The sequence below is a fragment of the Saccopteryx leptura genome, chromosome 1, assembly GCF_036850995.1.
Source record: "Saccopteryx leptura isolate mSacLep1 chromosome 1, mSacLep1_pri_phased_curated, whole genome shotgun sequence".
NCBI classification, from domain to species: Eukaryota; Metazoa; Chordata; class Mammalia; order Chiroptera; family Emballonuridae; genus Saccopteryx; species Saccopteryx leptura.
The window spans coordinates 287,344,067-287,363,469 of record NC_089503.1 but is presented as its reverse complement, the minus strand read 5'-3'; the positions used below and the strand labels follow the sequence as shown (position 1 = coordinate 287,363,469).

Genomic DNA, 19,403 nt, shown 5'->3' with positions numbered 1-19,403 from the left:
TGTTGATCACATGTTTCATGTGAGCTTGGTTGGGATTAAATATGTGCTTATATTGGCTATAAAGAGTATCTATTACATAATTTGAACTATTCTATGATTGAGAGGTAGTTGAGTAAGGTGTTGGTTGTAAGAAACAGTATCAGTTGTTACCTCAAGTAAGATGTGAAATATGTGTGTTATGTGTTCATATGTGTGACAGGAATCTTAGCCATACTACCAAGTCCTTAGAAATAATGGGTTCTTGAAAGGGTCACAAGTAAATAGGAATTGAAAGTTTATTTGGCACGTTGGGAGTTCTAGATACCTTTGCATGGAAGTCCATGGTCTACGATTCCAAGCACAAAGTGATTCTTGCCGGTCTCTGTATCTGTCTATTCTGTTTTGAACCTCTGGTTCTTACCATACTCTCCCATTCTAATTCTTGAGTAAGAATGTAAAATTGGATTAGTTAGTAACCATCTTTCTTCTTTTGGGCAGAGCTGTCTGTACCGGGCCCCTCAGAAATCACAGCTCTTGGTCAAGAGCACATGCCATGCATGGTATGGGGGTGAGACACTTTCTTTTAAAAGGGGCTGTAGACTTAATGGGTTCCATGACTGTCATGACTGTCATGTCTAGGACCCCTAACAGAATCCACTGGTGGCTATCTCTTTGATCTTCACCGGAATGTATGTATTTGCCAATATTTATTGGTTGCTACCAACTTTGCCTTATTTTGTTTAGAGGATTAAAATTGGCCTCATTAGAGAATACAAAAAGAGTTTAAGACTGTAGATTTAAATCTAAAGTCAAGGTGAATATGTCATAGAGGCAGTGTATATTTTGTGTGTGGGAGTGTATATTTCTGAAAGAACTAAGTGCAGTAGGAAAGGATCAGGTTTAAGGTGTCATCTTGACTTTGCACCTACTTGTGAGTGACCATAGATAAGTCACCTTTTATCTCAGCTTCTACTTCCTCACTGTTTAAGGGTTCTAATACTTTCCTTGACTGCATAGACATTTGTTAAAACACTCTGCTATGATAAAATAAATGTTAAGTTAATATTATTATGTGAGTAATGTATGAAAATGACCTGATATATTTAATAGGTAGATTCTATGCAAATTTTGAGTTCAATTAAATTTGGTAAGGATTAAAACTCTTGTGTATATATTTGGAAAAGTAGATTATGAATATGGTTGCAGTTTGGAATATTTGCAGGATTAGGGCTGACAGTTCTGGCCTTGTGCTGCCCTCCTGTGCTGTTTAAACAGCTCAGCAGGACAATTATGTTCCTGCTTCAGGAAAGCTCTATGGGAGGAATTCCATCTCCTCCCGTGGACACAGATAGCCTAATTGTTCTGAGTGTTTCTGTTTCTTTAGTAAAGGAAGAGAAGGAAAACTACTTGATAACATTCCAGGTCAGAAATATAATCTCAGCCCTAGCTGGGTAGCTCGGTTGGTTCAAGTATTGTCCTAAAGTGCAAATGTTGCCAATTCAATTCCTGCTTAGGGCACATACAGGAACAAATAGATGTTCCCTTCTCTCTCTCTCTCTCTCTCTCTCTCTCTCTCTCTCTCTCTCTCCCCCCCCCCCACCATCCTTCCCTCCCTCCCTTCCTCTTTTTCTAAAGTCAACAAATAAATTTTAAAAAGAAGAGATACAATCCCAAATTAAGGAAAAAGTCAACAAATTGCAAATTATTTTTGACACCGGAGATTTAATTGGTTTACTGATATCAGAAGATCTTCAGCAGATTACTGAAGTTTGGAGAAGAATAGCATAATGAGAGCATCAGGAAAGGCTGTTTGTCAAAAATAAAGAGAAATGTTGTCTGACCTGTGGTGTTGCTGTGGATAAAGCAACCTGGAACGCTGGGGGTGCCAGTTCAAGGCCTGGTTTCTATGAGAAGCAACTGTGAGTTGGTGCTTTCCACCCCTCCCTTTTCCCTCTCTTTCTCTCTCTCCTCTCTCTAAATCAATAAATAAAATCTTTTTTAAAAAGAAAAAAATAAATAGAAATGTAACTTATTGCCCTTTTAATATACAAGGAATTTATAATAAAGTTTACACCGTTTATTTGGTAAATAGGACAGTTATTGATGGTGAGAACAGAAGACGCTGTTCTATAGTGATTTTCTAAGCAGAGCATTAGCCAGTTGAGATATGAGATTCACAGGCAAAGCTAAATTTGTGCTAATTCTCAGTACATTCTCCAAATGATTCCTTTCAAAGAGGATTGAGGTAATTTGTTGACATGACAATCTTTAGAAACTTATTTTTAAAATACACTTAATAAATAATTTAAATTTATTATGTATTATGCAGTTATTAAATTATATACATTTGTTTCATAAAATGAAGGATTAAATAAATTGTTAAGAAAAGCTATTGAAGGAAGCAGTGTGAAACCACACAATGCAACATATGGAGAGGATAGTCACCTTTTTAATGTGTTTCCTCTCCCTCAGCTAATGCCCAGACCTCAACCCTGGCCTGATTCTAGACTGGTTTCCTGATATTGGAACCTAGATACTCTCTGCTTCGATCAGTTGTTATGTGTGCACATTTTATTCATGGGAGTATACAGTATGAACATACATGACTCTCTCTTTTGGTCTATCTCTGACAGGTATTCATGTCCTCAGTCTACTAAAAACTACTCTTATCAAGATCACCAGTGACCTCCATGGCCAAATCCAGTGATTATTTCTGTCTTCAATGTACTTAACTCTATCAGAAGCATTTGAAACATCTGATCTCTTTCTCCTCCCTGAAACATTTTATTTTACTTGGTTTCTGAGACACCCCTTTCTTGGCTTTCCTCTACTCCATCAGTGGCTCCTTTCCAGTCTTCTTTGCCTAGATACTTCTACTCTTCTTGATTCCTGCAAGTGGTAGTACCCTAAGGCTTACTCTTAGGCCTTTTCACTTCTCTGTCTCATTCCCTTGGTGATCTTATTCAGTCCAATGCCTTTGAAAATCATCTAAATGCTGAAAATTTCCAAATTTGTATCTCCAACAAAAACATCTCTTTTTTGAATTCTAGACTCATGTATACAACTGTTTACTCAACATCTCCATTTGGATGTACCTGAATATCTCAAACTTAACACATTCAAAACAAAATTTGTTCATCCCTTATCCAAACCCATTTTAGTAAATAGTCATACCTTTCTGTTGCTGAGCCCAAAAAACCTTGGAGTTATTATAGACTCCTCACTCTCTAACACACTATTTCTAATCCTTCAGCCAACACTTTTAAAAATATTATTTATTGACCCTGGCGGTGCAGGAGTCCCGAGTTCGATTCCCAGCCAGGGTACACAGGAGAAACACCCATCTGCTTCTCCACCCCTCCCCCTCTCCTTCCTCTCTGTCTCTCTCTTCCCCTCCTGCAGCCGAAGCTCCACTGGAGCAAAGTTGGCTCGGGCGCTGAGGATGCCTCCATGGCCTCTGCCTCAGGTGCTAGAATGGCTCTGGTTGCAACAGAGCAACGCCCCAGATGGGCAGAGCATTGCTCCCTGGTGGGCATGCCGGGTGGATCCCGGTTGGGTGCATGCAGGAGTCTGTCTGACTGCCTCCCTGTTTCCAACTTTAGAAAAATACAAAAAAAAAAAATGTTAAAAAAATTATTTATTGATTATTTTATAAAGATTGTATTTATTGATTTTACAGAGAAAGGAGGGCATGGGTGGGACAAGAAGTAGTTGCTTCACTGTACCTGTTCACTAATTGCTTCTCGTATGTGCCTTGACCCAGCAAGCCCAGGGTTTCAAACCAGCAACCTCAGTGTTCTAGGTCAGCACCCTATCTACTGTGCCACTGCTGTCAGGCTATTGATTGATTTTAGAGAGAGAGGATGGGAGAGAGACAGACAGAAATACTCATCTGTTCTTATATGTGTCCTGACTGGGGGTTGAACCCACAACCTTTGTGTATCAGGACAATGCTCTAAACAACCAAGCTATCTGGCCAGGGATGTTGGCTATATCTTAAAAAAAAAAAAAATCTATTAACTCTACATTTATGTATGTATGTGATTGATCTTTAGAGCGAGAGGAAGGGAGAGAAATAAAGAGAGAGAACATTGGCTCAGTCTACTCATTCATGTTGTCATTGGTTAATTCTTGTGACCAGGGAGCGAACCTACAACCTTGGCATGTCATGATGACACTTCATTCAACTGAGCTACCCAGCCAGGGCCATCTATCCTTCTTTCTACCTAAACTGCTACCACTGTGGTCTGAGCCATTATGATCTCTTTCTGGATTACTTCAATGGTCTGCTAACTGACCTCCCTACTTCTTTCTTGCCTGTTTGAAGTATTTTTCATTCGGCAGTCAAAGTTAGCAAAGTCAGACCAAAAACTCTGCTCAAAGATTACTTATCTTGATCAGGATAAAAATCAGTCTTTACCATGGTCCCTACTTCTCCAATTCCATCTCCTACCTTTCAGTCCCTATTTATTCTATTTCTGACCACAGAAAATAACATGGCCCATGCCCTCATTTCATTTGGGTCTCTACTCAAACATCTTTTATCAGAGAGTCCTTTCCTGTTAATATAGCATCTGCCTTCAATACTCTCTGTACACTCAACCAGTTTTTCTTTTTGGCACTTATAGCAACATGACATACTATGCTTATTTATTTGTGTATTGTTTGCCTTCCACAGTTGAATGTAAGCTCTATTCCATGAAGCAGGAACTTTGGCTAGCTTTGTTTTCTTCTGTGTCCCCAAAGAGTTTGGCATCTGGTAGGGGCTCATTAAAAATTTAATGAATGAAAGAATTGACAAATATTCATGTGAACAATTATTCAGAGAGTGGTCAGGAGCAGAAAATGGGAAGTTTCCAGTTTGTTTTAGGGGAAAGTTTGCATAAACTGAAGATTGAAATTAGAATCAATGGAAGTTTTCTCCTTCATGTTTTTTTTTAATGTAAAGAACAGAATGTAGTTTAAAATGGTAAATTGTGGTGAATATGTTCATTGTTCCAAATTCTATATTCTTGTCACAGAAGTTGTCCACTTATGCTTCAATCACGGAAATTAAATCATGTGTATCGTCATGAATCCAGGTTTTGCTATTTATTTCCTATGAAACCAGCACTACTGGTAAACTTGCATTTGCTTACTACATTTGACTTGAAAATGAAGATTTTCCTCTAAGTAAAAATGCTGATACATTTTTTTTTCTTTAAGATCTGGTCCCAGTCGATCCATTTGAAACCATTCTTTATTATTATTATTATTATTTTTTTTTTTTTTACAGAGACAGAGAGTGAGTCAGAGAGAGGGATAGATAGGGACAGACAGACAGGAATGGGGAAATGAGAAGCATCAATCATTAGTTTTTCGTTGAGCATTGTGACACCTTAGTTGTTCATTGATTGCTTTCTCATATGTGCCTTGACCGTGGGCCTTCAGCAGACTGAGTGACCCCTTGCTCAAGCCAGTGACCTTGGGTCCAAGCTGGTGAGCTTTTTGCTCAAGCCAGATGAGCCCGCGCTCAAGCTGGCGACCTCGAGGTCTCGAACCTGGGTCCTCAGCATCCCAGTCCGATGCTCTATCTACGGCGCCACCATCTGGTCAGGCTAAAACCATTCTTGAATCCAGTTTCTTTCAAAGATGCTATTTTTCTTTCCAGGAATTTGAATCTCATTTTCCCCAGGACATTCTTTGTATAAATAATAGGTAAATTATGCCAATGAAGCCTCCAACCATGTGCACATCCACCAAGTCAGTGCATCTTCTACAAGAATCACCACAATGCACTCTGGACTCAGCTTTAGAAGAGCAGACACATGATTCCTAGTGCATTTTCTACTCTCTTTTGTCACATTGGAACACTCAGCCTTCTCTCTCCCAGGGCTTCCTGTGCGAGAGAGGATAAAATAGCATTTGTCTCACAACTGTGGTCTCATGGGGATATAATGTGACGACACCAGAAAAGGTGCTGTAAAATATTTACTTGACTTGGGGCGGTGAACGTGCAGTGCAGTGTACGGATGATGTGACACCTGAAACCTATGTAATGTTATTAACCAATGTCACCCCCAATAAATTCGATTTAAAAAAAAATTAAAAAGAAAGGAATTACAAACAGCCCTAGCCAGATAGCTCGTCCCAGCACGCAGAGGTTGCTGGTTCGATCCCCGGTCGGGGCACATACAGGAACATAGCATTGTTTCTATCTCTTTCTCTGTCTCCCTTCCTCTCTAAAATCAATCAATAAAATATTTTTTTTAATTAAAAACAAATTACAAACAAAAACTAACTAAATAATAAAATATATAAAATACTGTGTTCATCAGGGATGTCTTGGGTTCAACCAACAGAAATAGAAATCCATAACAAACTGGCTTGGAGCAAACCTGGGGGAATTGTTTTGTATGCCCAGTGCTGTTCCACAGAACTGAAGTGCAGGGAGTGGAACCTCTTGAGCCGCATGATCCAGAAACTGGGGAGTCTCTGGCTGCTAAGGATCATCTGTCTTTGTAGAACTCCTGGTTTCTCTCCTTTGCCTGTCTTGCATGTCCTTTTCTTTCTTCTGATGCTCTACAGTCTTTATCTTCAATATCATCACATGTAACTGAGGTAGCTTTCTTAAAATGCCTCTTTCAATCCCAAATCTTGAGCACCTTATTAATCTCAAATTCAGAGTTTACTAATTCAAGTTTCTGAGATCTGGTTCCAAATTTTCAGGAGAAAAAATTTGGCCAAATTTAGATCAGTTAAACACCTCTCTCTTCATCTTGTCAACTTCAGGAAGGGAATGGAAAGAATGTCATACAATCTGTTGTCCCTCAGCAGAAGAGCTAAGGGAGTATGGGACAGTTAAGAAACAATGACTCAGGTATGACATAAAAGCAATGAGAACATCACATGAATCCTTATTTCCTTACTTTTGTGATCTTTAATCTACTCAGGATCTGGCCTGGCCATATGGTCAATGGCACATTTGTAAATACGAATGGGTCTCAGAGAGCCACACCAACCACAACTTCCTTTACATTGCGTGTCAGATTCATGTCTCCAATATTGTCTCTGTTGTTCTCTTAAGGAACATAACCCCTTATTTTCCTTTCTTAGGGAACCAGTTAATTTCAGGCTACATCCTATTTTAAGCCAAATTCTTAATCTTCCCTATGTCCTATCTCTCAAAAATTTCCCTCTCTATTAGGATTGCCTATGAAATGCTATAACAAATGGACCCAACATATAATGGTTCAACAAAATAGCAGTTTATTTATTTTTTCTCAGATCAGTTCAGGGACCCAGGTTGATAATGGTGGCACTAATATCTTCAACATGTGGCTTCTGAGGTTGCACTAGCATTTACCTTTGAAGCCCATGGGAAGGGGGCGGGAACAGTCAGAATTGGAGGGGTCATATGACAGGTTTTCTGCACTGGGCCTGGAAGACACATATTACTTTTATTATATTCTACTGGAAAATATTTAATTACAAAGTCACATCTAACTGCAAAGGAAGCTGGAAAATTTAACTAGGCAGCTGCGTGCCCAGTTATTATTCTGATACTGTTGAAGAAGGTGAGATGGATTTTGGTAGACAGCTAGTAGTCTCTTATATCCTCCCTATGTGGTACCTCTCTAATTAATGGCATTATTCTGTAAAATACCCAAGCTTGAGTCCTTAAAATTATCCTCCCTCCCTCCGTCTTTCCCTAATCCCTTTAATCTGTTATGACTACCTAAGCAGTCCCATATTCATTTGTTCCTTGCTTTCCATTGCCTCCTTCACAGCACTGCTTAAGGCTATTGTATCTCTTGCTTGAGCAACTGAATCAGCCTCCAGTTATTTCCCTGTGTCAGCCCTGGAGAGGTGCATCACACCCATTCTTTATGCTTCTGTTAGGTGCCACTTGTTTTTTTTTTTTTTCATTTTTCCAAAGCTGGAAACGGGGAGGCAGTCAGACAGACTCCCGCATGTGCCCGACCGGGATCCACCCGGCATGCCCACGAGGGGGTGATGCTTTGCCTATCTGGGGCATCACTCTGTTGCATCCAGAGCCATCCTAGCGCCTGAGACAGAGGCCACAGAGCCATCCTCAGTGCCCGGGCCATCTTTGCTCCAATGGAGCCTCGGCTGTGGGAGGGGAAGAGAGAGACAGAGAGGAAGGAGAGGGGGAGGGGTGGAGAAGCAGATGGGCGCTTCTCCTGTGTGCCCTGGCTGGGAATCGAACCCGGGACTCCTGCACGCCAGGCCGACACTCTACCACTGAGCCAACCGGCCAGGGTAGAACTTCTGAACACAAAAATCTAATTGTCCAAGACAGCTTGAGCAACTTAACAGTTACCTCTCCACTCACTATCAAGGCTGTAAGCATCACATACAGAGCATCAGCAGCTGAGTCTTTGTAGCTCAGAGGATCATACCAGACTGCCTCCTACTCTCTGTTCCAAACCATCTCATCATGGTCTCGTGGCTCATGCTTCTACCGTCTTGTCTCACACCAGTACTCTGCCCAGCGTTCATCTCTCTTTGGATTAACACCATAATGAGACCGTCTAACCAGCTTTTCATTCAGTTGTGTCCTGACAGAGTCTCGGGGCCCAAGCTTTTTGTTCAGGAGACAAATTTGGACAGTGATCAGTTATTCTCTCCCCCAAAAGCAACGTGTGTTCCCATTGCTTATGAATAAAATATATTTCTTTTTAGCTTGCCACCTATGGCCTGCCTCTGTTTGACCCTATCCCACAATGACCTCCTTTGCTGATAAATAATCTTTTTGACATTTTTCTCATTCTTCAAGGTCTGATTCATTTATTTTTCTTTATTTTTTAAAAAAAGAATTTATTTATTGATTTTTTAGAGAGAAGAGAGAAAGAGAGAGAGAAAGGGGGTAAAGGAGGAGCAGGAAGCATCAACTCATTTCTTGTATGTGCCTTGACCAGGCAAGCCCAGGGTTTTGAACCAGCATTCTCAGCATTCAGGATCAACACTCTATCCACTGCATCACCACAGGTCAGGCCAAGGTCTGACTCATATATCACCTCCTCCTTTTTCTCCTTCTTACTTTTCTTTTTCCCCACAAAGACAGAGAGAGAGTCAGAGAGAGGAATAGACAGGGACAGACAGACAGGAACGGAGAGATGAGAAGCATCAATCATAGTTTTTCATTGCAACACCTTAGTTGTTCATTGACTGCTTTCTCATATGTCCCTTGACCGTGGGCCTTTAGCAGACCCAGTAACCCCTTGCTCGAGCCAGCGACTTTGGGTCCAAGCTGGTGAGCTTTGCTCAAACCAGATGAGTCGCACTCAAACTGGCAACCTCGGGGTCTCGAACCTGGATCATCCACATCCCAGGCCGACTCTCTATCCACTGCGCCACCACCTGGTCAGGCTTTCTCCCTCTTCTGTACTATGTTTTGTACCATGTTCTTCTATGTATTGCTTTCTACCTCTGCAGCTTTGGTTGTATATAATGATCTCCCTATCTACAGTGTATATACCCTAAAGACAGAGATTGTGACTTATCCTTTCTGTCATGCTGCTGAGAATAAAACCTCGGGGAACACTTTACATGTGGTAAAACCATGTTATTCCACTGCTTAAGATCTCCTAATGCTCCAATGGCTTCCCGTATCACTCAGTTAATGACAGAAACCCAACATAGGCCTACATGTCTTATATAATCAAATGTTCCTGTTACCACTCTCCCCTTGCTCCTTGCTCTTCCTCCAACACATCAGACAAGATCCCACCTCAGAGCATTTGCATTTGCTGTTCCCTTTACTGGGATACTCTTTCCCCAGATATCTGCATGGCTTGCTTTCTCAATTTCTCAGGGCTTGTCTCCAAGGCCACTTTCTCAACAAGGCCTTCCCCAATCACTTTATTCACATTGGGACCCTTGCAACATTCTCTTTCCCTCTCCCCTGATTTTTGTTTCTCTAGAGCATGCGTCATCTCCTTACATAATATATACTTTCCTCATTTAGTGTGTTTCTGTCTCCCCAACTAGAATGTCTACTTCATCCTAGTTTAAATCTGTGTATCTACTTCTGTGTTCCCAGAGCCTAGGATGATGCCTGGCCTATTGAAGATTTCCAATAAATATTTGTTAAAAGAAGGTAAGAATAATGAATAGAAGGTGTTCAAGAAACATTTGTTAAATTGAATAAATAGATGACTGAAATTTCCAAATTCTAAAAATATGTGGGCTGAAATTGAGGGCAAGCTGCCTCATGAAAGGAATAAAATTGTGTACTTGTGGCGGGAGGGGCAACTGAGTCAGGCAAGTGTACCTTGCAAAGATGTTCGTTCGGGGCTGCACATATGGTGTCTTACCCATCAGGCAAGAAGGCAGAAGCATGGACAAGAAGGTAGAAGCACTACCCAGGAGAGGACTGCAGCTGGGAGGCCCATTGACCCCACCGCTTGCCCTATCACCCCATTTGGACACGGTCTATCTACTACACAGGTGTTTTAAGTTATTTTGGTCTTTGCCTCTCCCCCTGAACTTGTAAAGAACACAGGAATTCTGGGTGGCTTCTGTGACACCTTTCAGCTCTAACTAGGAAATTACCAGAAGTAAAAACGACAAAGAAAAAAAAAATTTCACCTACGATTAGATTTGGGGTCTTGTAGGGGGGGGAACTTTCTGTCTTGTGCAGGGGGGAACTTTCTGTCTTCTACCCAGGCTCCGCCTTTATACTGTTTATGTCAAATGTTTCTCCCAGCCTTACTCTTCTGCAACTGCCTACTTGCCACAAGAGGACAGCGCTGTGATCTCAGCCTTCCCTCTTCCCTCCAGGACCCATAGTATTTTATTTTTTTCACGCTTTGCCGCTACTATAGCAGACGTCTGCCTTCTTTTTATTTGTTGTACAGATCTCTGGTGCCTTGACTGTAAACAAAACACTTTAGATCATAGCAATGTCGATGTAAGCGCAGCTTTTCTGCGGGCTGCCAGACGTCTTAAGGTGGCATGCCTGTGACTTGTTTACTCTTCGATATTAGCAAAACAGCAAAAATAGTGATCCTATATGTTAACTGAAGAAAGATTCAATGTGTATAGAGAATAGAAGAATTACTTTTCTACTTTTATGTAGGATATTGAGTCCACAAATGAAATGAAACTAGCAAGGTGTAATATTAGAGTATTTCTATTTACATGTATGTAGTAGTTTGTGTATTAATGCATGCGAATATATGCTTGTATATAATATAGAATTCATGCGTGGTCTAGCAATTATTTTAAAATCTTGACAATGATCTAATTTAAGGGGTGGGGTATAAATTGTGGTACTGAGGCCTATTCTAACTGCTCTGTCCTTCTCCCAGTCTTCTCCAATCTAAGAAATTAAGTGAGGCACTAAATGTAGGAAAATAAAGATGAGACCACCTACTTTGATCCCAGGTGAAATATTTTCTGTCAGGTAGGAAGTACATATTTTTGAAACCACTTCCTTCACTGTTCCTTGGGTGGAATCTGCATTTTAGTTGAACTAGTGGATTGTGATACCAAATGCCAGTGACAGCTGTATTTAAATATCAGTGACCACAGGCCACATCAAGGAAATACCTGCAGGCAGTCCAGGACATGAGGAGCCATTTTGAATCACTTGTAAGAGAGAAGGACCTGCAGATCTCGGCACAGGCGACGCCAGACAAAAACTTGAACCAGGTGGGGCCATCAGGTAGGAGAGAAACAAAATGAGCCAGCCTAAGAAAGGAGACCTGTGTGTGATCCCGGTTCTGCTACCCACTGGATATGTTTCTCTGGACAGTAATCTTGAGTCTCAGTGGCAAAAAGAGAGGGGTGAACCACAGGATTACCAAGGTCTCTCTGAGCTCTAACATTGTGGTGCATATGAGGTGAAACAGACACAGAGAGTGGACAAACAACATGTGGTTAAGAAAAGTTAAAAATCAAACACATCTGTGGCATAAGTGCATAAGAAAACATTGCTGCTGTAGACTATTAGAATTGAAGATTAGTTTCCAGTACAATGTATTAACTTTGGCTAAAACCAAGATATGTATGTGGGGGGGGGGGGGTTTGTGGGGGTGGCAGTTGAAGACCAGTTGAGATCTAAGATGTAACAGCCCTGCCCATGCTGTTTTAACCTTCACCACTGTTCTCAACAACGTATTGGTAGGTAAATTTTATGTTGCCAAGGGGAGCAGAGAAATGCCTGAATAATATCAGTTTTGAAGACATGGTTGTAGTGGTTTTATAAATCACTTCATAGTCTGTACTTTAAGATCATTTTCACCCTTCAACTATTGCCCTCTAAAAGCACCACTTGGATCTAAATCTTGTTCTGGGTGGGAGAAGTGAATCTGGAGAGAAAGGTGGAAGAAGGAAAGAGATCCTGTAGTTGGTGGTGCGAGAAGTGAATCTGGAGAGAAAGGAAAGAGCTCCTGCAGTTGGGACTGGGTAGAGGAAACTGCTACAAATCGGGAAAGAACTTTAAAATACAAAGAGGAGACTAGTTCCCACAAGCAGCTCATGTCAATTGCCTTAACGGTGCCTGGAAGCAAGAACCTGGGTCAGGGGTGTAACCTCACTTTTGAAAACTAAATGTGTCTGAGGCAGCTACAAAGTTTATTAGGAACTTGGGAGACCAGCCGAGTTTTTCATCTTGAAATCTTATTTTTATTGAGGGAGAGCTTGGGTTCAGAATAGTCACTATTATGAATGCCGCGCCTACTTCATCCAGGCTAACATGTAGAAAGACAGTTCGCCTTAGCTGCTTCCCTCAACTCCTCCTGTCTTCCCTAGAATAGCTGAGAGTCCCGAGAGTCCCCTAGGCTAAGGGTGAGCTAATCACTGCTCACTTCCAGCTATGGCACCCAGGCAGGGGGCTCCTCTCCCTTCAATCCAACCCCGCCCCCCGCGTCCCCCGTAGTGTTAGCTGTTGGAGCAGTGGATGAGAGCCCAGCTGCGGGCAGAGCCCCCAGCGTCTGCCTCCGACCCCCAGCTGCCCGTAGTGTGGGGCAAACAAGATCGCCACCAACGCGCACAAGCTGCCAGCAACCTTCGAGATCATCTGGTCCAGCCCTCATTTCCCCGGAGAGGAACAGGAGACCGGGACTCCGGGACCGCCGCGCGCCCGCCAGCGCAGCGTAGGGACTAGAACCCAAGGCCCCGCCGTCCCGGCTCCTCCCCACCCTCCCGGCCGTTTGGCTAGTTTGTTTGTCTTATTTTTAATTTCTCCGAGGCCAGCCGGAGCAGGTTTTTTGGCAGCAGAACACCTCCAACAATCACGCGACCAGCCAATCTCCGAGCCGCGCTCTCGGATTCGGCGCTTTCGGGGAGGCGGGGAGGGGGGAGGCGGGGAGGCGGCGGGATCGCGCCGGGGCCACCTTAAGGCCGCGCTCGCCAGCCTCGGCTGGGCGGCTCCCGGCGCCGCGACCAATGGATCTCCTCCTCTGTTTAAATAGACTTGCGGTGTCAATCATTTTCTTCTTCGTCAGCCTCCCTTCCACCGCCATATTGGGCAACTAAGAAAAGGGGGCTCGTCTTTTCGGGGTGTTTTTGTCCCCCTCCCCTCTCCCAACTTTCTCGCCCCTTCGCGACTCTGACGCCGACAAGGTTTGGAGAGCCGCTCGGTTCGCGGAGCCCGCCGGCTCGCACCAGCCTGGACTTGGACTGTCTTTGCCACCCCCGCCTCTAGCCTCTCCCCTCCCCTCCCCGCCCTCGCGCTCGCCAGTACACTTGATCCGCGGAGACTTTGGGCTGCCTGGCTCGGGCTTCCCCTCACCCCCTCCCCAGACCCAGCGCGCTCCTGACGCTAGCCAGTTACTTGTTGGGGTTTGTTTCTCTTGGCTCCCAGGGCAGTCGCAGGGCTTATAAGAGCGGTTCGGGCTGGGTCGGGGCGTTTTGTTTTGTTCGGTTTTGTTTTCCGAGAGCGCGGGAGAGGCGGTCGTAAAGAACTGGGAGGAAGATGTCAAACGTGCGAGTATCTAACGGGAGCCCGAGCCTGGAGAGGATGGACGCCAGGCAGGCGGAGTACCCCAAGCCCTCCGCCTGCAGAAACCTCTTCGGCCCGGTGAATCACGAAGAGTTAACCCGGGACTTGGAGAAGCACTGCCGAGACATGGAAGAGGCGAGCCAGCGCAAGTGGAATTTTGATTTTCAGAATCACAGGCCCCTGGAGGGCAAATACGAGTGGCAGGAGGTGGAAAAGGGCAACTTGCCCGAGTTTTACTACAGACCCCCGCGGCCACCTAAAGGCGCCTGCAAGGTGCCCGTACAGGAGAGCCAGGATGTCAGCGGGAATCGCCAGGCGGTGCCTTTAATTGGGTCTCAGGCAAACTCAGAGGACACACACTTGGTAGACCAAAAGACTGATGCATCGGACAGCCAGACGGGCTTAGCGGAGCCGTGCGCTGGGACAAGGAAGCGATCTGCAACAGATGGTAATGACCCTCTCGAAACCATAAAATGTTTGTCTAGGGCACTGCCTTGCCTCCTTGCGGGGCTTAACCCATCAGCTTTTCCCCCTCAGCATCTGACGTAGCTTCTTGGGAGCGAACTTTCATAATCTTAGGTTTTGAGTGCTGACTGCTTGTCTTTGAATATGATTTGTAAATCAGAAGCCTGAGATTGTATTATCTGATACTTTTATTAACCGAAAACATCGCAGATCCTCCCGTCTAGCCGGCGGTAGGTGTGTGGCAACGATGGGATGTTTATCGACGGCTTCCCTCTACGCTTTGGAGAGGGAGCTTTGGGGCGTAGCAAACACCGTCTGTTATGTGAAAACAACCTCATTCTCTGCTCTTAAAGGCCACTTGGAACGATGGGTCCAGGATTGTGGGTGGAGGTGGCAGGTTTTACATACCAGATTATCGAGCCAACTTCTGCCAGCCATTGTTTTTTTCTAATAAAGATTGTGTGTGTTCTTTTTAAAAATTCTTTCTTGTCCTTAGATGCCTCTTCTCAAAACAAAAGAGCCAACAGAACAGAAGAAAATGTTTCAGATGGTTCCCCGAACGCTGGTTCAGTGGAGCAGACACCCAAGAAGCCAGGCCTCAGAAGACGTCAAACGTAAACTGTTCGGTGGGTTGATTACTAGGAACAAATAACTGACCCGAATTGGGCTGTGGGAACTGAGCTTTCAAACCCCATGATACCCAATCTTAGTGGTTGCCAGCAGATTAGAGCTAGTGGGTTTTTGTTTTGTTTATACTTCGTGAAGTTAAAAAAGTAGGAATGGGGAAGGCTTGGAATCATTGTAGCAATACTGTAGTTCTTCTCTACAGTTTCCATTCCTGAGGTCATTTTCCTTTGAAACATGAAATGACTAGAGCAAGTATCCTTTGGGTAGGAAGGTCCCAGTTCCCTGTGCGTCCCACCAAAACAAGTTGGGAACAATAGGTTCTTTCCTTATTCAAACAAGACCAGTGTATGCCTCAGAACCACTTCATAAGAATTAATTTCCCAGAGGTTTCAAGTTGAGTCAATAACATATTCTGGGCCATACATGGGAAAATGGCAAATAAATGATTAAATTTAAATTTTGAGAGAAATGTTAGGTACAAATGGCTCATATTTGGTTAATCAAACTGTTAGAAATGCAAAAAGAGAGGTGTTCTTTTATCTTTATTGTTTTCATAAACTGTCACTTTCCCTGTTTTCTGATAAGTTTCATGGACAGAGAAGGAAGCTTCATATTTGAAAAAAACAAAATAGAAAGTTTAAAAAAAATACTAAGGTTCCTACAGAAGTTCTGATAACACTGAAGTTGCAAAGCAGAAGTTAAATGAACTCTGCCAGAGTAAGCAATCCAGGAACACGTCATCATGTGTATGCTAATCATGTTATAACAGGATGATTTGGATATTTGTAGGGGAATTGGATAGTAGGTATCAGGGCTGGCAAGGGTGGGTCCACCCTGAGAAAAGGAAGTGGGGATTTTTCCATCTACTAAAATCTGATCAACATAAATAGCTAATTTGAATAACTCGGGCTCCCAACTTAATGTGGGTTGGCTATTCATAACGACCAAAATACATATATTAATAGTTTGTATACTTATAGACTGTGACCTCTTCTCCTCCCCCCCCAAACACGCTCATAGTCTAGCATATAAAAAGATCTTAATAGATGTTGGCACTAACTTTTTAAATCCTCATTTATAATATTTAAAAAATAAGTTAAATAACATAGGGATTAAGGTGGGATTCAAGAGTGTTGTGTTTTTAAATCATAATATCACATATGTCTTTACATACATATGATTTTTCAGAGCTTATACAAATCTGCACTATAGAACCTCTGTATTGCAGCCGTATATAAAGTTGGAAAATTGGATAAAAAAATGTTCTGACACAAATTTACTACCTGGAGCTATTGTTTGTGATTTGTGGCCTTGCTCATTAGATGAGCCACAGTAAATCAGACCTACTGGATTTTGACCTGGTCCCATTCTGACACAGAGAGCTATTTATTAGTAAATATTGCCAGTTCAGAGAATACTAGAAATAGTAGTAAGGCCCTATTCAGTAGCATTCATGTGTATATTCTGTATATGACTAAATGAAAAAAAAAGTGTTAATAGAGTTTTCTTTGAAGATTCTTTATAAGTTATCTTTTTCATTGTTTTTCAAATTTAGAAAATTTTGCTACTCTTAATTGTTACAGTTTCTTAATTTTCCTGTGTGTTCTTTCTCATCATCTTTGACTCTGATTCTCTCTAGACCAGTTTCTCAACCTCTGCACTATTTACATTTTGGGCTAAATAATTCTGTTTTGAGAGGTTGTCCTGTGCATTATAGCATGTTTGGCAGCATCCCTGGCCTCTCTCATTAAATGCCATTAGCCATTTAGCACCCCACTGCCATTAGCACCCCACTGCCCCCAATGGGACAACCTAAAATGTCTCTAAACATTGCTAAATGTCCCTTGAGGGACAAAATTGCCGAGAACCACTGCTGTAGATAAAAGTACACAACAGAAAGGACAGCAAAAGTCCATTGAAGGAAACATTGAGTAGAGATGACTATAGTTATCAACGTTCAGGACACACTTTCTTTTCCATCACTCAGGTAACTCCCAAGTAAGACAGTGACAAAATAATTCCTGTACTTTATTGGTAATGTTATTCCAGTGCTTTTTTCCTAATTCTTTCCTTTGTTTCTCTTGCAGAATTGAGAGTATGTTTCCTTGTTTATCAGATACATCACTGCTTGATGAAGCAAGGAAGATACGAATTAAGATTTTTAAATACATATCGCTGACTCCATGGAATGGATGTCCTGTATAAGCACTGAAAAGAAACAACACAATAACACTAAAATTTTAGGCACTCTTAAGTGATCTGCCTCTAAAAGCATTGGATGTAGCATTGTGCAATTAGGTTTTTCCTTATTTGCTTCATTGTACTACCTGTGTATATAGTTTTTACCTTTTATGTAGCACATAAACTTTGGGGAAGGGAGGGGTGGGAAGGGTGGGACTGAGGAATTGGAGTAGGGGTATGAAGAGCTTGCTTTGATTTAGAGCAAGGAGAAAAATATTTTACTTGCATGAAGAGAAGCAGCTTAGATAAAGGGGTTGAGTTGTTTTCTTTAAAGATGTAATGTCCCTTTCAGTAAAAACTGATATTTCATTTTAAAAACCATACAAATCTGAACACTGACTAGACAACTGTTACTTATTTTTACATGAAACCGTTTTTCATTTGGGAGCTCTTATGTTATGTAGCAGCAAATGGCTTTTAAAAACAACAAAATATTGTCCTCCTCAGTACTCCCTTCCAGGCCCCCTTAAAATTGGAATTTACCAGTTAATTATTCAACTGTTAGGTAATCACTTCAAGTAATTCTGGGCAAAAATATGGGCAGAAAAATGGGGGGAGTTCTGAATGCTCAGAATCGACCATCTAATTTGAATAAGATTTGTTGAGAAATTTTCTTTTCACTTTGGGCTATGTAGACACAGAATAATTCTAAGTCCTTGGGTTTTGTTTTTTTTTTAAAAAGATCTGTAACTTTACATAAAAAAATAATGAAATGATTTTAAAATTAAAGCTTCTTATTCTATTTGTTAATTTGCCCAAAGGAAAGTGGTGTTTTAAGAGGAAAGTGTGTATAAAAAAGTGTGCATGGTATAAGTGAAATGGATACTACATCTTTAAACAGTATTTTTACATTGCCTGTGTGTTTGAAACAAAACCATTTGAAGTGTACCTGTGTACATAACTCTGTAAAGACACTGAAAAATTATACTAACTTATTTATGTTTAAAAAAAGATTTTTTTTTTAATCTAGACAATATACAAGCCAAAGTGGCATGTTCTGTGCATTTGTATATGCTGTATTGGGTAGAATAGATTTTCCCCCCTTCTTCTGTTAAATAATATGGCTGTGCTTAAAAGGTTGCATACTGAGCCAAGTATAATTTTTTGTAATGTGTGAAAAGATGGCAATTATTGTTACATATCAAACAATCAATAAAGAAAACTTCCATAGCTATTCATTGAGTTGAAGTGTATGTAATGTGCTTTACTAAGCTTGAGGTATTTGACCTGGCATTCTAGTCATAGTCACAAATACAGTAAGAAGTGGCAAATATCTAGATGATTCAGGCCCACAACTCAAATGTTTATATGGGTCCGAATTGTAGTAGTCACTATTTTCCACTTAGTTCTGTGTGGGTGGAGAAAGCTTTAGAAATATAAAGTGGAAAAGCCACATTTTCATATAAATAAGATTGTCAAAGTCTCCATTAGTTCAAATATTTATGTCTTCTAGGATATGAATGTGTCAGAACCAAAAATTCTTATATAAGTGTACACTGGTCACACATTTGCAAGATTGAAAATGAAAGTAACATTGGTGACTTCTCTAAATTCTCTATTTACACATACGAAGTGTGAGGAATTAGAGCAATTGTTCAGACCATCTAATCTACACATTTTGTCCAAAATATTCAGATCTATAGGTCCTTTAGAAATAGGTGTGCATTCTACACTAATTTAGATAAAACAAGTATTTTTCAAATTAAACCAGTCCTCAACACAAATTCCTGTGTTTCTAAATTGCCTGGTACTCTACATAATCAAAAACTGGTTAAACACAGAATCTGAGAGTTTTGGGTCCCCATATTCACATAGCATAAAGAGATTTTTTACTTAAATTTTAATAAATGACATTTTAAAGTCAGATTTACTGAAATAATTCTGTAATTTTACATTCTCTTAAAAAATGAGGTTAAAGTGTAAAAGTAAATTATTTTTTCTAGCAATCTGCAAATAATAGCAAAAAATCTGAACTTGAGTTAAATTGTTTCCCTCAGATAGTTACATTTACATTTTTGCACCCCAAAAATGGTTCTAAACAAGATGGTTTCAGCTTATTTTGACCTGAAGTTGCTTTTATTTATTTAAGTAGGGTTGACTCGACAACTGCTAGGAAGGAAAAAGTCGGTCCTTTGCTGGC

General features: G+C 41.4%; 1 protein-coding gene across 1 annotated transcript; it reads left to right on the top strand.

Moving 5' to 3' along the window:
* The first annotated feature begins 13,405 nt into the window (after positions 1–13,405).
* CDKN1B (cyclin dependent kinase inhibitor 1B) lies at positions 13,406–18,437 on the top strand. Its single transcript, XM_066355505.1, has 3 exons — positions 13,406–14,378; positions 14,892–15,021; positions 17,110–18,437. The coding sequence occupies exons 1-2, from the start codon at positions 13,904–13,906 to the stop codon at positions 15,011–15,013; spliced, it is 597 nt and encodes a 198-aa protein (XP_066211602.1). The 5' UTR covers positions 13,406–13,903; the 3' UTR covers positions 15,014–15,021; positions 17,110–18,437.
* The last annotated feature ends 966 nt before the right edge of the window (positions 18,438–19,403 follow it).